The 16,663-nt window shown below is 47.8% G+C and overlaps 1 protein-coding gene across 1 annotated transcript in view; it reads left to right on the forward strand.

The window, feature by feature from the left end:
- Positions 1-16,663, forward strand: part of LOC130109816 (tetraspanin-1) — a 143,156-nt gene that overhangs the window by 106,665 nt on the left and 19,828 nt on the right. Inside the window, 2 exon segments of the mRNA XM_056276789.1 lie at positions 70-276; positions 2,089-2,163. Of these exon segments, the coding sequence (XP_056132764.1) occupies positions 70-276; positions 2,089-2,163 (282 nt within the window).

Genomic DNA, 16,663 nt, shown 5'->3' on the forward strand with positions numbered 1-16,663 from the left:
ATTTCACAATTGTTCATGTATGCGTGTCCTCACTCATATGTTTGCATGCATGTGTGCATCCCTCTCCAGGCGGGGGGCCTGACCCTGCTGGCCATGGGTATCTGGGTGAGCGTGGATGGAAACTCCTTCCTACATATCCTCGAGCCCTTCTCCACTGAAGCCGTGCAGTTTGTTTACGTGGGATTTTTCTGCATTGCCATCGGCGCCTCACTGGTGCTGCTGGGGCTCCTGGGCTTCTGTGGGGCTCGAAAAGGGAGCAAGTGCCTGCTGCTAATAGTAGGTGTATGACAGGAGATTTGCACGCTTGACACTTCAAATAGGTGGATTAGTTTGGCATTCTAAAACGTTGTTCACACAAAAACCCTTTCTCCCTTCGCCATTTTTTTCTCCAGGTTTAAAAAGAATTTTGTATTATTCACTTTCTGTCATCTGTCTATGACAGTCACTTAATATGTTGCTGTTTGGTCGAGATTTTCTTGTAAAATACACCTGAGATTGTCGGGGGGTAGTATGAAATAACAATGGTGAAATAAAATTAATTTGACATTTTTCTTACTTAAAGTTATCGTCCCACTGACAGAAGGTAGGGAATGTCGTCTGGAATGTCATTCCTTTCCTCCTCTAAAAGCCAAATACCTTTATTTGTGGAATAAATTAAGTGACATTTGTATCCACTTTAAACAAATAGCAAATACAAAGGGCATCCAGGTGGCGTGGTGGTCTATTCCGTTGTCTACCAACATGGGCATCACCGGTTCAAATCCCGGTGTTAGCCCTCCGGTTTGGTTGGGCGTCCCTACAGACACAATTGGCTGTGTCTGGTTTGGAAGCCGGATGTGGGTATGTGTCCTGGTCACGCACTAGCACCTCCTCTGGTCGGTCAGGACGCCTGTTCGGGGGGGAACTGGGGGGACTAGCGTGATCCTCCTACACGCTATGTCCCCCTGGTGAAACTCCTCACTGTCAGGTGAAAAGAAGCGGCTGGCGACTCCACATGTATCGGAGGAGGCATGTGGTAGTCTGCAGCCCTCCCCGGATCAGCAGAGGGGGTGGAGCAGCGACCGGGACGGCTCAGAAGAGGGGTGTAATTGGCCACGTACAATTGGGGAGAAAAAGGGGGGGGGGATAAAAAATACATACAAACACTGAGGAGGAACAGAAACACCATTAGTGTGCTGCATGTCCTTATAGGTTCCCTTTCCCCTAATATCTATAAAAAATGGCATGGCCCTATTGGCTCGACTACTGAAATTGCACTGTAAAATGGCTAAATAAGAAACAAAAATTACAGGCATCAGTAAGAAATTCACCATCTGCCAAAGTTGCTTGAATTGTTGGGACAATACACCATGGAGTCAAAGTAATTCATGCACCCCCACCTAGCCACTTCTCAGCATCTCACACAACCTTGCCTTCATACACAGCCAATCAGTAGCGCACCCAATATCAATTAAGCCTCTCCCACTAGAACTAAATCATCAGCAATACCAGCCTCCCACAGACCCCGAGAAGCGGTGAGTACATTATTATGCTCATTAACAGTGGGGCTAACTACCGCTCCGTCCATTCCAGTGAGTGTAACGAGAGGAATAGACGGCACATTTTCCCTCCGTAGACACATCATCATGTCCGCACATCCCATTGTTATGAGCAATGGCGGCCCACCAGACTCTGTGTATGGTGCATGTGTATGTGTGTATGGAGGCACACATTGCACGGCTGCCACAGCTGACAGCGCAGGACGAGATGCTAATGGAGCTCATGTCTCTCTCTCTCTCTCTCTCCGTGGTCCCGGACAAGTAGTTCCCCTATCGCGGAATTGCAGCTGAGTAAATAATAGTGCCCTTGTGTAATTAGTCAAGCTTTATTGACAGTCCCCTTGATTGTACAGCGGAACAATGGCTGACTAGAAAGTGATGGGGTAGTGTAGACTGTAAGGGTACGTTTATGCACAGCCCTGTGTTTCAAAACCAGGTGGGTAGGTGCTATACTACACCGGATGAAATAACGTTTGGATAGAGAACAGGTATTTTTAACACAGCATTTTTTAAATATTTCCATTGTCTGCTACCCCCCCTTTTCTTCCAGTTCTTTTCCATCATCCTTGTTATATTCATCGCTGAAGTGGCAGCCGGAGTGATGGCCCTGGCCTACTCTTCTTTTGTAAGTCTCTTATCTCTACCCGTTGCTCCTTCCTCTCCTCTTCTGCTACTTCCCCTCTTAATAACACTTAGTCACTATACCCCCCACCCCTCCTCTCTTCTTGCTGCTCTTTGTCCCCTCGTCCTTTCTCTGTGATTTGGATTTGCTCGCTCACTTCACCAGTTCTTTGACTCTTAATTCTCCCTTTTCCCAACTCCCTCTTTGTTTCACTCTCCTTTAACTGTTATTCTCTCTCTCTCTCTCTCTCTCTCTCTCTCTCTCTTGCATTCGCCCTCTCTTTCTTTCTAGATTTTATCTCCATGTAAATTCCCCATCATAGCCCAGGCCATCATTGAATTACTGGCTTTATTTCTGCCTCAGTACATTCGGCTACTTAATGACTCCAGGACTGCCCGGGGCCGCGTGCAATGTCTCTCACTTTGAGCGATTTATTACTTGGGAATATTGAAGCTAAAGCATTTTATATGCAAAACAGCCTATTTACATATATGTTATGCCCCAACCCACCACGACCACCCTACACACACACACACACACACATACACACACACTCTTCCCATTTAGTGCTACATATCATAATTACAAGGATTTCAAATGAGCTATGTAAAAGGCAGTTAGCAAAGATTGGGATCCCAATAAAGAAAACAGACGGTGCTTTATTCCAATCAGAGGCTGGGACTGAGTCCCCAAGAGCAGGGGAGATAATGTAACACACCTCCCTCTGTAGCGCACAGGTGATGAGTGGAGGAAAATGGGAAGTTTTATTTGGCTTTGCTTGTGTAGCTTGTATATTGCTCTGAGAAGCAGTTACCAACCTGCTCGTCTTTCTCCATCATTTCCCACTTTCTCTCTCCCTCCTTGTTGTTTACTCTCGCTCCCTCCATTTTTCTCAACGTATTCTCCTCCTGTCCACTCCCGTGAGTGTAAACTCTCATTACAGAGAGAGAGAGAATGTGTGTTTGTGTGCGCGCTTGTGTTTGCACATTAGTGTTTTTGTCCTTGGAGGCTGAGCTAGGAGAGTAGCCGAGGCTGTTTTGTTGAAATAAATCTACCCATCTCTTGCTTGTCATTTACAAAGCCTACCTAACCAAGTCTTGCAATCTAAAAGGCATCTGGCCAGTGGCTGTGCATGTGAACCCTCGTGTTTTTTTAACACACACAATCGCGTGTGCATGTGTGCTTGGGGTGTGTGTGTTTATGAGAGAGAAGACAGGAGAGAGAAATTGAGCAGTTCTCTCCAGCCTGATGGAATGCAAAGCATAGATTTGTCTTCCCTAAAAAGATGGCAGATATGTTTAAAGCCAATCAAACGTGCTGTTCGTTAGCCTCAATATCACCCATTAATTGCAAACACAAAGCACACTGCCATTGCTATCATGGATATTAGTGTGTGCGAGCGACTGTCTATTTCAAGCTTTTGGTAACACACAGTAAACACAAAGCACTGGAATAATGAATATGGCCAAATATGCATTTATATATATATATATAGCTGCCTGTGTCAATAACTGGGATGGAGAAAATCAAAGGGGACAATAAATATATAGTGTCAATTAATTCCAAAGTAGTTACTTATCTCATAATTCTGCCCTTTGGCCACTGGGCCTACTTACTAATCTAACCATAAAGCCAATAACCTTCGGATGATCTAAATAACTGAGATTCAATAAGTAATTGCATCAGGCATTATGAAAGGCCAGCAGTGGTCATGGTTGTTCTCTCTTGCCAAGTTATTCAGAAGTGAACGTCATATAGACTGCTGAATAGATTAATAAAATAGTTATGGTTTGGCATTTAATAAATAATGCCACGGTCTGTGTAGATCCAGGGTTGGGAAACGTCATGTACAAAAGTAATCCATCACATATTACTGGTAAAATTGCCCTCGCACATCATAAAAACATTCCCTTACAGAAATGTACAATGCTTTACTTTTTTATGGTTGTAACCATATGACTTTACTACACTACATTACAGTAACTGTGGTTATTATATTCTTAACTATGAATTACCATGATTCTACTAAGGTACTTTATTATATGCTTAACCATGAACTGCTATAGTTTAACTATGATACTTTTTGATAACTATGGTTATTAAACTCCTAACTATTAACTGCCATGGTTTTACTTCAGTCCTTTATGGTAACTATGGTTATTATACCCATAAACATGATACTGCCATGGTTTCACTATCATACTTTGTGGTAACTATGGTGATTATATTCTTATTCGTGCATCAAATGCCTGTGTATGAAATCCTGCAGGGACACACACACACACACACACACACACACACACACACACACACACACACACACACACACACACAGGAAGTGCACAAAACTGACAGTTTTGCATAAGCACAACCCAGACTTCCAAGATCGCTAATCCTTACGACCTCCAGAGGTGTTCACATTTATATATAACTGTGAAAAATATACTTTTTTTCTCCACACAGATGTAAGGAGGAAAAACTAGGTGGCAAGCAGCTTAGATAATAACAAACAAGCACAATTTATCAAGGCCACGTTTTGGTTAGCCAACCAAAACGTGCATGTGTGGAGGAGAGATGCTGGGTATATTGGGAGAAGGATGCTGAATATGGAGCTGCCAGGGAGGGGAAAAGAGGAAGGCCAAAAAGGGGTTTATGGATGTGGTGAGGGAAGACATGCAGGTGGCTGGTGTGACAGAGCAAGATGCAGAAGACAGGAAGAAATGGAAACGGATGATCCACTGTGGCAACCCCAAACAGGAGCAGCCGAAAGTAGTAGTAGCAGTAGGAGTTTTGGTTAGCAAACAAGTAAATGGAGGTATTTACTGGAACTTTAAATGGACATTGACAATGGACCAAGAAACCGCATCAGTACTGGTCATCATGTGAGGAAACAAGTTGCTCAGGTGGTGCGGTGGCCTAATAGTGTCCCAATGCTAGCGTACAGAGGCCAAATCCTGATGTTGCCTCTGGTTAGGCCGACGTTCAATTGACAGTACACCCGTGTAAGAAGCCAAAAAAAATATCTTTGCATGTGAAAGATGGCTATTCAGCAATGGAGACAGAAATAGTCAAGACTATTGATAGGTTGGGGAGCTGGTAAGGGTATTCTCTACTGTTGGTGTGGCACCCGTACATCCGGCCCCATAATCATTAAGTAATTTATATTAGCACTAAAGTGTGCTCCTAAATGGCACCGCAGTTCCTAGTTAAAAGTTCCTTTTTAAAGCTGAGTCAAGAAGCTCCTGAGACCAACTTTTACCAAGGAATTGGTAAGTCTTAAAGGGCTGCTATAACGCTGTTTATACCCTGTTTTGTTGGGAAGCTGCCCACCTAGCGTTAAAATGCGACCACAGCTGTCTCATTGCCCAAGATAGCGATATCCTCAGAGGTATCCCCTGTAATGGACTGATGACAGAATTCAGGGTTCGAATTATAAACTCAGCTTTGTGGGGGGGGGGGGGGGTTCTCCAAAAACAGGGCAAAAAAAAAACAAACGTACGCATGCGCTCAATTCATGCCCACACAGCGATGGGACTTTTTTTATTACAGTGTATGACTGGATAAGCACTGACACGAGCACCGTGTCAAGGAAATCGAATGTTTAGCCTAATGCCCTAGAACCAGCTACTAGGCCTACTACTAAACTGTAGTGGAGGACTTTGAGTATTTTTTACCAAACTTTGGTATATTTTACCAAACATAAAACAATATTATATAAGCCTATTATATATAAAATATATAACAATATTTTTATTTTACCCAAAACAAAACAAAAAACAGTTGCCATGTTAAAATCAAGGACAATTAGTTGCTTACTTCGAGAGTCGAGATCACTAACACTCACTCACACACGTAAATGGCAAATGCATGGCACAGACAGCGGCCAGTGACAAGGAAGTCCAGCGTATCCATCTGTGGTCCCACTCCCGAGCTTAGTAGTTGTACTAATGTAACCGGTTATTTTCTTGCCCGGTGCGGGATTCGATACGGGGTGTACTGCACCACATGGCGACATCACTAACCGCTCAGCTAAAGGGTCAGACCCGTTAGGTACGATGTATGAACCTTTTATTACAACTCATGTGTAACACACAAAAGGGCCCGTGTGACAACAACAACACAGCTCAACAAGAATCCTCTTTACAGGACACCTCCCCCTTTTAGTAAGAACCCCTCTGACATGTCAAATCTTTACAGAACATTTATACATTTATATAATATATATTTACAAATTCAGACGCACTGGGGGGGGGCGACACTCGGCCTGAACTTGTCATATATGGTATTGGACTGCTGGTTGCGTCAGTATGTTTATGATTGTTTGTGTCTCTGGTAATATGAGTGTTTGTGTCAGTGTTACCTGGCTCTGGAGTTGTGTCAGGTGTATCAGGTGGTGTCTGAGGTTGTGGATGGTATACTGTGCACATAACGTGTGCGATTTCACCTGACCTGTCCTTCATCTGTGTGTATAATGTAGGACCTGGGTGTTGTCGCATGTTGAATGACAGTCCCGTTTCTTCTCTCTCGCAGCCACACATTTTGGCCTGACTGCAGTGATGGTATAGGACGAGCTCTGTGACGCAGGTTGTAGTGGCATTGTTGGCTATCTTTTGCCTGCTTCTCAGACTTCCTGAATCCCCAGATGTTTGGCCAACATGGGCATAAGGATGTCGGGAGCTGTGGTATGGTGGTGCGTATCTGTCTCCCCATGAATAGTTGTGCAGGGGAATAACCACTTTCCAGAGGTGTGGCACGGTATGAAATCAATGCCCTTGTTTTCTCACCTCCTCCTTTCCGGTCTTTTTACAGTAGCCACTGCACTCGCTGCCTCCCCGTTCGCCTGTGGATACCTCGGGTTGCTGGTACCATGTGTACATGGCGAAGTCTTTGAAGAGTGCACAGCTGTATTGCGGCCAGTTATCAAACATGACTGTTTCTGGTATTCCATGGCAGCTGAATGCTTCCTTCAGAGCAGCAATAACAGTGTTGGCAGAAGCTACCTTGAGGTGGGCTACCTCAATGTAGCGTGAAAAATAATCCACTACGAGAAAGTAAGGATTTTCCTCCCAGAAGAACAAGTCTGTACCACCCGTTGCCATGGTCTCTTTTGCACTGGAGTGGTCATCAAGGGCTCTCTATGCTCTGCCCTGTGCTGTGAACAAGTGCTGCAGTTCTCCACCATCTGACCTTTTGTGTGCAGACAGTCCTGGCCACCAGACAGACTGGTGGGCCCTTGTCCTAGACTTTACAATACCTTGGTGACCACTGTGGAGGTTTTGGGAGAATTTCTTGTTTCATGCAGTAGGGAATCACGATTCTCTGTCCTTTGAGAAGCAACTCTCCAGCTAAGGTTAGGTTTTCTCTTTCAGGCCAGTATGGCCCCAGCTCAGGTGGGAGGGCATGTTTCTCAGGCCACTCAGTCTCACAGTACTTGATTAGCTTTGCACAGACGGGGTCAGCTTTCTGATTCTCTTGAATTACTTGTAGTTTTGCTTCTGTAGCAGGAGGGCTTTGAATGACTGCATCCACGAACACTTTGACAGCTGTCTCAGTCTTTTTCTGCTTGTGAGCGTGTGTTTCACATGGGCTCTTGATAATGCATCTGCCGTTATCAGCTATTTACCAGGTACATGCACAATGTCAAACATGAACCTCATCAGCCACAGCCGGAATATCAGTACTTTTGGGAGGAGCTCATCTAAGTGCCTTGGTACTCAGCAGTGGCACTACTGGCTTGTGATCAGTCTCTAATTTGAATTTAAGTCCCAGGAGATAGTGCGACAGGCATTCAAGAGCCCACATAGCTGCCAAAGCCTCCTTCTCAATCTGTGTGTAATGTTTTTCAGCCTCGGACAGGCCTCTTCAGATGAACACAATCGGCTTCTGTGTTCCATCTGTCTGTTGTTGGCTCAGGCCACCCCCAAGGTCAAAGGATGAGGCATCAGCGGATACACACGTCTCTGCTGTTAGTGAGTATGGAGCCAACACACGTGGGGAAGTCAGTTCAGTTTTCAGTCTCTGAAATCTGAAATGCCTCTTTCTGTGGTGTCCCCCAGCACCATTAATTTTTCTGACTGAGCAGGTCTTTGATTGGGTGTGTGTATGATGCAAGGTGGGGTAAAAATTTGACCAGATAATTGGCCATCCCCATCTTTCTCCTCACACCTTCCACCCCGGTAGGTTCAGGCATCTCCATGATAGCTCTGACCTTGCCTGGATCCGGTGTCACACCGTCTGTAGTGATCCGATGACCCACAAACATGATGCTGTCCTTGGTGAACTCACATTTTTTATTGTTCAGTGTCAGTCCTTCTTCTTTCAGCCTCTTTAGCACCTGATGCAGTCTCTCATTATGTTGCTGCAAGTTTTCTCCATACACTAATATGTCATCAGCATGACACACTACTCCTGCACACCCCTCCAGCATCTGTGACACGCGACGCTGGAAATGCTCAGGGGCTGATGCGATCCCAAACGGTAGGCGATTGAATGCATATCGCCCAAATGGGGTGATGAATGTCATCAGGAGTGAGCTCTCCTCTGATATTGGGATTTGCCAGAAGCCAGAGGTAGCATCCAGCTTCGTGAACACCTTCGCCCCTGCCAGCATGGCTAGTGTATGGTCTACCGCTGTGAGGATGTGCGTCTCTCTCTCCGCACCCACTTGTTCAAGTGTGTTAGGTCTACGCACAGTCATATGTATCTTCTTCTGAGCCTTGGGCAACCACGACCATGCCAGCACACCATGGTGTGGGTTCTGTCACTTTGGAAATCATCCCATGTCCTCCATACGGTTCAGCTCTGCTCATACCTTGTCGTGCAGCAACAGGGGGACGCGGCGTGGAGTTGATAGAGCATATGAGATGGCATCTGGCTCCAACTTGATTGTGTAGGGCTCCTTCAATTTCCCTAAGCCAGAAAGTACTGGGCTTTAACATCATCCTGCTTGGCTTGGACCGTGTGGAGATGCGTCCTTTTACTTCCAGTCTGTGATTTCCTGGTCCATACAGCACTTTACATGACGGTTGCAGTGTCCCATGCTTTTTGATGGATAACGTGCTGCTCGGAATTGCTGTGACTGCTGCCCCAGTGTCCAGTTTGAAAACAGTCTCTTCCCTGTTCAACTGCAACAATTTAATCCACTCCTCAGTTTCCTCTGAGCACATTTCTCCTAAGAAAGCAAAGTCCTCCTCATCTTTGCTCTCTATCTGTGCCTGTGTAATGTCATGGACACCACCAGTTGACTTACATTTCTTAGCAAAGTGTCCTTTTTAGTGACGTCTCCTGCACTCGGCATCACGAGCAGGACAGTCTTTCCAGAGGTGTTTCCTCAAGTTTCCACATCTGCCACATCCAGATGACTGGGTATCCATTTTATCTTTCGTCCCCTTCTGCCCACTGCTGTTCTGTTTGTGTATCGCTTCAACATGTCCGGGTCACCTGCTCTGTCCGTCGTAGCATTGGCTGTTGCTTTTTTCACTGCTGCACTCTGTCTCACTCTCGTCATAGCGTTTTCTAATGTCAAAACTGCATCCAACTATAAGTTTTCAAATAGCTTGGCATCTCTTGTGCCAACTACAATTCGGTCCCTTATTAACTGTTCTCTCAGGGCTCCGAGTTCACAATGTTCAGCAAGTGTGTGCACCGCTGTTATGAAAGACTCTACACTTTCACCCGCCTCTTGACTCCGGCTGTTGAAGCGCGCCCTTTCAATGATGACGTTCCTCCTGCTAACGCAGTCTGCACTGAAAGCTTCCGTGACTAATTTGTATGACGTTTTCCGTCCGTCTGTCAAATGTAATACATTTAGGATATCTTCCGCGTCATCGCCAGCCGCATACATAAAAGCATTCACCTAAAATTCGTCTGATCGCTTGTCCAATCCTGACGCTACTCTGTAGCGTTCAAAACGCGTCATCCATTTCGGCCATTCATTGGCATGAGTGAAGTCGAACTTGCCTGGCGGGGCTAACTGGGGCGCTAGCTGTGGCGGCCGCTGCTCCTCCGTCCATATCCTCTAACTTTTTTTTTCTGATGTCGTTTCGCGTTATCACGTTTAGCTCGTCTTTATTGTTGTTTTTCTTTTTCTTCTGACACCATGTTAACAACAATGCTTAACGATGATGAGCCGCAGAGCAGAGTGCACGATGCATGAATGTTTTAAGACTCACGTGTAACACACAAAAAGGTCCGTGTGGCAACTGTTATGTCTACACACATCGACAGTGCTGCATTTGATTTGGTGCTGTTCTATTGTGCTGGGATCGATTGGTGATGCCTGCGGGCTCTGGGTTGTTTGATCGGGTCTGCCTGTGATGCTGTGTCAGTCTAAATAAAGAATGCAACGTAGAGGTTGTGTCGATCGACAGCGCTGTGTCCTGACATGATTTCTAAATGCAATATTGGCGACGAGGATGGCTGATATCTCTCTCCCACCACCTGCCCCCTTTCTGGTATTACCTGGCGAGCCTCCGGTACCATGGACTCGCTGGCTACATAGTTTTGAAAATTACATCATCGCCTCAGGGCTCGACGACGTGAGCCAGGCTAGGAAGACGGCTCTGTTGCTACATTGCTTGGGAGCAGAGGGCCATCGTGTGCTCGGGACTCTGGGAAACGTCACAAACTTTGACGAAGCTGTGGGACTTATGAGCACCCATTTCGCTGCTCCACAGAGTGCCCTCCTTCGGCGATTTATATTCCGTCAGCGACACCAACTGCCTGGTGAGTCTGTACAGCAGTATGTAGCTAATTTGCGAGGGCTAGCTAGCTCATGCAAGTTTGGTGCGCTTCAGGACGAGATGGTTCGCGACCAGCTAATCGAACACACCAACAACGCAAAGGTGCGTGAGACTCTCCTGCTGGAAAAAGACGACCTGCTGCTGTCCAGAGCAATTACCATCGCACTACAAGTTGAGAGAGCAGCTGAGTGTGCTGCTATGCTAAATACACAGCAAGTGGCCACCTCCAGTCAAGCTGCCAACGACTCCTCCCTCTACTCACGGCTGCCCCTCAGGACGCAACCCAGCCAGAGCGAGGCGGGCAACGACTCCCCGCCCTCAACAGTCCTGTGGTAACTGTGGATCTCGGTCTCATGTTTCAAGGGCTCAGAACTGCCCTGCCCGTGGCCAGACATTCTGTAGCTGCGGTAAGCAAAATCACTTTGCCAACGTCTGTCGATCTTCCCCGGCTGGGTCAGAGGGCCACACCCCCCAGTCTTCAACCGCCGTCATTCACAAGGTGAGCTCTGGGCCAGTGTCATTCAAATCATGCACAGTCAACATTAATGATGTGTGCATCCCCCTGCTGTTGGACACCGGTGCAGGTGTGTCTCTCCTGAATGTTGATACCTACAGTCAATTTTTCGGTTCACTGCCACTGTCCGCACCCTCAGCTGTCCTCTGTGGGTATGGTGACTCCAAAATCGATCTGGTTGGCTCTCTCCAAGTGACTGTCCGCTACGGAACCAAGCTGGTGCCCAATGCAGTTTTTCATGTGGCACGCCGTGGGGCCAACCTGATGGGCCTGGACCTGTTCTCCGCTCTGGGGTTCTCCCTCTTAGACGCAAGGGGGCAGCAATCCTGACTGTTGCCACACCTTGGCAGCAGAAGTGGCCATCGCTGTTTATGGGGCTGGGCTTCCTCTCCGCCTTCGCCCATCAACCTCTCCTCAACCCTGCTGTGAAATCTGTCATCCAACCACTGCGCCGCATCCCGTTGGCTCTCCGTGATGGGGTCTCCGCCGAGCTGCAACAACTGCTGGAAGCTGGCATCATTGAACCGGTGGATGCGTCACCTTGGGTCTCAAACCTCGTGGTGGCTAAGAAGAAGTCGGGGGGCCTGCGTGTCTGCGTCGATCTACGTGCAGTAAATAAGGCAGTGGTCCCTGATAAGTATCCACTGCCCACCTCAGAAGAACTCACTGCTCAGTTCTATGGCTCTGAGGTGTTCTCCAAGCTCGACCTCAGACAGGGGTACTTACAGGTGCCCCTCCACCCCAGCAGCCGAAACCTCACAGCCTTTGTGACACATGCAGGAGTGTTTCGCTACACCAGGATGCCTTTCGGTCTCAGCTCCGCCCCTAGCTGCTTCCAGAAAATCATGGTCTCCGTGCTGGCTGGCATACTGGGCGTGGCCATTTATCAGGACGATATAGTGGTACACGGACCCACCAGTGAAATCCACGACAAGCGCCTCAACATGGTCTTCGCAGCCCTGTCCAAGCACAAGCTAACTCTCAATGCTGAGAAATGTGTCCTCTCTGTGCCAGCCATCGAGTTCGTGGGGTTCCGGCTGTCAGCGAGCGGTGTAACTCCACTACAATCCAACGTGGACACCATTCAGGCCATCCCTGAGCCCAGCTCGGCCGCCCAAGTCGCCTCCTTCCTGGGTATGACAAGTTACTACCTGAGGTTTCTTCCCCAGTACTCTGCGACCACAGCCCCCCTGCGCCAGCTGCTGCGTAAGGACGAGCCATGGGTGTGGTCAAAGGCATGCAGTGACGCTGTGCGTGATCTCAAGACTCAACTGACTTCACCACCAGTGTTGGCTCACTTCGACATCTCCAGCTCCACCTTTGTGACCTGTGACGCATCAGCCACAGCGATAGGGGCTGTGCTGTCTCAAACCCAGAACGGTGTGGAGAAGCCCATCGCCTTCACCTCCCGTGCCCTCAACGTGACCGAGCAGCGGTACTCCATGGGTGAGCATGAGGCATTAGCCTGTATCTGGGCTTGTGAAAGGTGGCAACTCTACCACTATGGCCGCTCCTTCACCCTCAGGACAGATCACCAGGCCCTGACAGCGCTGCTGTCCACATCTGGGACAGGCCACAAACCCCTGAGGCTGCACCGCTGGTCTGACCGCCTCTGCCAGTACAACTTCAGCCTGCAGTTCACCCCAGGCAGAGACAATGTTGTCGCCGACCTGCTCTCTCGCTCTGTCTCCGCCCCAGCTCCACAGACGGACACTGACTGTGTGGAAAAGGACATTGTCCAAATGCTACACACACCCCTTCAGGCCACTGTCTCTCTGCAGAAGCTGAGGGCAGCCTCCGAACAGGACCCTGTCCTCTCCCAGCTCCGCACCTACATCCAGAACGGCTGGCCTCACAAGGTCCCAGAGGAGCTGGCTGCGTTCGCCCGAGTCAGACAGGAGCTCTCCTGCTGGAACAACACCTGCATTGCACGTGGGTTTTGCACAGTGGTCCCAGCTGCTCTCCGTGCGCGTGTTTTGAATATGGCGCATGAAGGCCACCTGGGCATTGTGAAACTGAAACAGCGCTGCCGAGACCTGGTGTGGTGGCCCGGGATAGACAGAGATATTGAGGCTCTGGTGAAGGACTGTTCTGCCTGCCTTGTGAGTGGCTAGACTGGCCACCAGGCTCCCCCACCCCTGCAACCTCTCGCCTGGCCCTCTCAGCCCTGGGAACAACTGCAGTTGGACATTTGTGGTGAGATCCATGGAGTTCCCCACCACCAACGCTTCATGGTGGTCGCCTACGATCTACACTCAAAATGGCCTGAACTCACCACTTCCGGCACTGTGACCTCACAGATCATCATCGACTTCCTGGACTCTCTTTTCTCTCGCTGGGGCCTCCCAAAGACCATCACCACTGACAACGGCCCTCAGCTGGTCTCTGCTGAGTTCACTGCTTATCTCGAAAGCAAGGGCATCCATCATATACGCACTGCGTACTACCACCCCCAGGCCAATGGCGGCGTTGAACGTTTTCACCAGTCACTGAAGAACGGCCTCAGAGCACACATGGCCCAAGGGTGCTCTTTCACGCAGGCCATCCGTCACACTCTGCTGCACTATCGGGCCACACAGCACTCGACCACAGGCGTCTCCCCAGCCTCTCATGCTAGGCCGGGAACTGTGCATGCCCCTTGACAGGCTCCGCCCCTCCACAACCCAGGCACCTCCCTCTGGGGTCAGAGCCTCAGTCACTCGTCAGCAGACGCGGATGAAGCAACGGTTTGACCAGTCAAAACGAACCAGGGTGCCAGACATCAATGTGTCAGACTGGGTCAGGGTCCGCAGGCCCCACAGGGACAATAAAATGGCTTCATACTGGTCCTCTCCTCTCCAAGTCACCCGTCAGCTGGGCCCAGCCACCTACCTCCTTAGCGATGGCACTCGGTGGCACTCCAGTCGTCTACGGAAGGTGTCAGCTCCGCCACACACAGCTGGTGACACGACCTTAGCCATTCCCTCAACATGGCGAGACGCCCCGGGGCTTCATGCAGCTCCTACACGGGCCCCAGACATTCCTGGGCCTCAGCTTCCCCTGCCTTCTCCCTCCCCACCTCGGCCTGCCTAGCCTCAGGCGGCCTCGCGACCCGTTCGCACACGTTTACGCCCTGGCCACCTAGAGGACTTTGTGTCAACCTTTCATGTTTGAAATCCTGCCGGGGGGGGGGGGATGTTATGTCTGCACACGTCGACAGTGCTGCATTTGATTTGGTGCTGTTCTATTGTGCTGGGATCGATTGGTGATGCCTGCGGGCTCTGGGTTGTTTGATCGGGTCTGCCTGTGATGCTGTGTCAGTCTAAATAAAGAATGCAACGTAGAGGTTGTGTCGGAGAACGCCAAGATGGCTGCCGAGTAAGTCGTGGTTGCTGAGCTCCTGCACAATAAACGATTTATCTGGTGAAAAACGAAGAAGTCGTCGTTTAAATAACTTTAACAACCGGAAGAACTTCTTCAACGACTGAAAGCAGCTTAATGTCGAGTCGAGACAGGAAAAGATCGCAAAAGAGCAAAGTCCCCTCGCCTGCGGTCCACTCGGGTAACATGCTTATATCCTCCTGCAATGATTACGCCCGCTCCGTAGAAGCAGTAACGGTCACTATGGCAGAAGAAGAATTTCCTCCGCTACCTGTGACTCCATGCAAGTCCCCTACTGCAAAAAAAGCTCTTTATGAGACTAAAGAGTCCACATCCCAAGATCATGCCGTCATCTCCATACTCTCCAAACTCATAAATGGGCGAGCCGACTCTATTGAAAGGCTGGTGAGTGAAAACACTAAGAAAATCGACGAAAATACACGGAAGATAGAAGGGATAAAAAAAAATAGACTGCATGCAGTGAAGTAAAAGACACACAGAAGAAAATGTCAAATGTTGAAGCTCGTCTTAAAGAGGAAGAGCGCAAAGCTGCCAGTCTTCAAACACGTGTGTGCGAGCTGGAGTCCTACTCAAGACGGTGGAACCTGAAGCTTTGTGGCGTTGCTGAAAATTCAACCGAAAATGTGAAAGAAAAAGCTTTAGAGGTTTGCCAGAATATCCTTACAGAGGAAAAGAACAAGCTCTCAGATGTTATCGATGTTGCTCATCGTCTTGGAAAACCATCACAAAGCCGCTCCACTCCAAGAGCCATCATCATCCGATTCTCCCTGAGGTCCTACAGAGATGCTGTGTGGAAGTCAGCAAAAAATCATTCCTTCCTGCGTGACAACAGGCTTCGTTTTGCTGAAGATCTCTCTCAACTCGTCAGGGAGGCCAGGCTGAAGATGTGGCCCATAGTGCAGAAGGCACGAAGTGAGGGGAAACCTGCATATTATGTAGGTGCACGAGCCTTCATCAATGGACAGGAAATTACCTGAGGTAAACATGACTGATTTCAACTGAGTCTTTTTCATGGCTTGCAGGTCCAACAAAGCTCAGTCTCCTGACTCTCTAAACTGGTGTGCTGTTAGACTTTTCATCACAGGGAGAACTGAGCCTACTTGAACTCTCATTTAATTTGCATTCTTTTCTTACAATATTTCTTACAATGTTTTATCCTACTGATTTTTTATAGACAACAGTTTGAAAAACTAAGTGGTTTAAAACATGTAGGACACCCTTATTTTGCTCAATTTATATTATATTGTCACCTACTATGTTGACTGTTCCAAGTGCAACTAATGCTCAGCGTACCAGGTCATAACTACTTGTTCAGTATTATTTCGTAAGTTTTCTTATCTTAAGAATTTCTTTGTCTATAGTTTCCCTAAACGCCAGGAGGTTAAGGAATGTTACAAAACGTAAAGCATTATTTTTATTTTCGAAACAGTTTGATACAGATTTTTGTTTCTGTCAAGAATCTCACTCAATCGCAAGTGATGTGAATTTTTGGAGAGCCCAGTGGGGTAACGATTTATGGTTTTCTCACAGCTCAGAAAGATCAGCGGGTGTATTAACCATGAAAAATAGATATGACGGTGACATCCTACACACAGACACAGATCCTAAAGGACATTTTCTCTGTCAAATTGTCAGTTATGATAAACTTATTTTGATTATTGTTAATGTGTATGGATACAACTCTAATTTAGAAAATTCTCAATTATTTACTGTCATAGAGAATAGACTTAAACATGGGCTCACTAAATTTCCAAATTCCCAAATAATAATTGGAGGAGACTTTAATGTAACTTTGAATCCACTTATAGATAGATGGCCACCTACACAAGATAATAACAGAAACTATTTTATTAAATCTTTTATAGAA

The sequence above is a fragment of the Lampris incognitus genome, chromosome 3, assembly GCF_029633865.1.
Source record: "Lampris incognitus isolate fLamInc1 chromosome 3, fLamInc1.hap2, whole genome shotgun sequence".
NCBI lineage: Eukaryota > Metazoa > Chordata > Actinopteri > Lampriformes > Lampridae > Lampris > Lampris incognitus.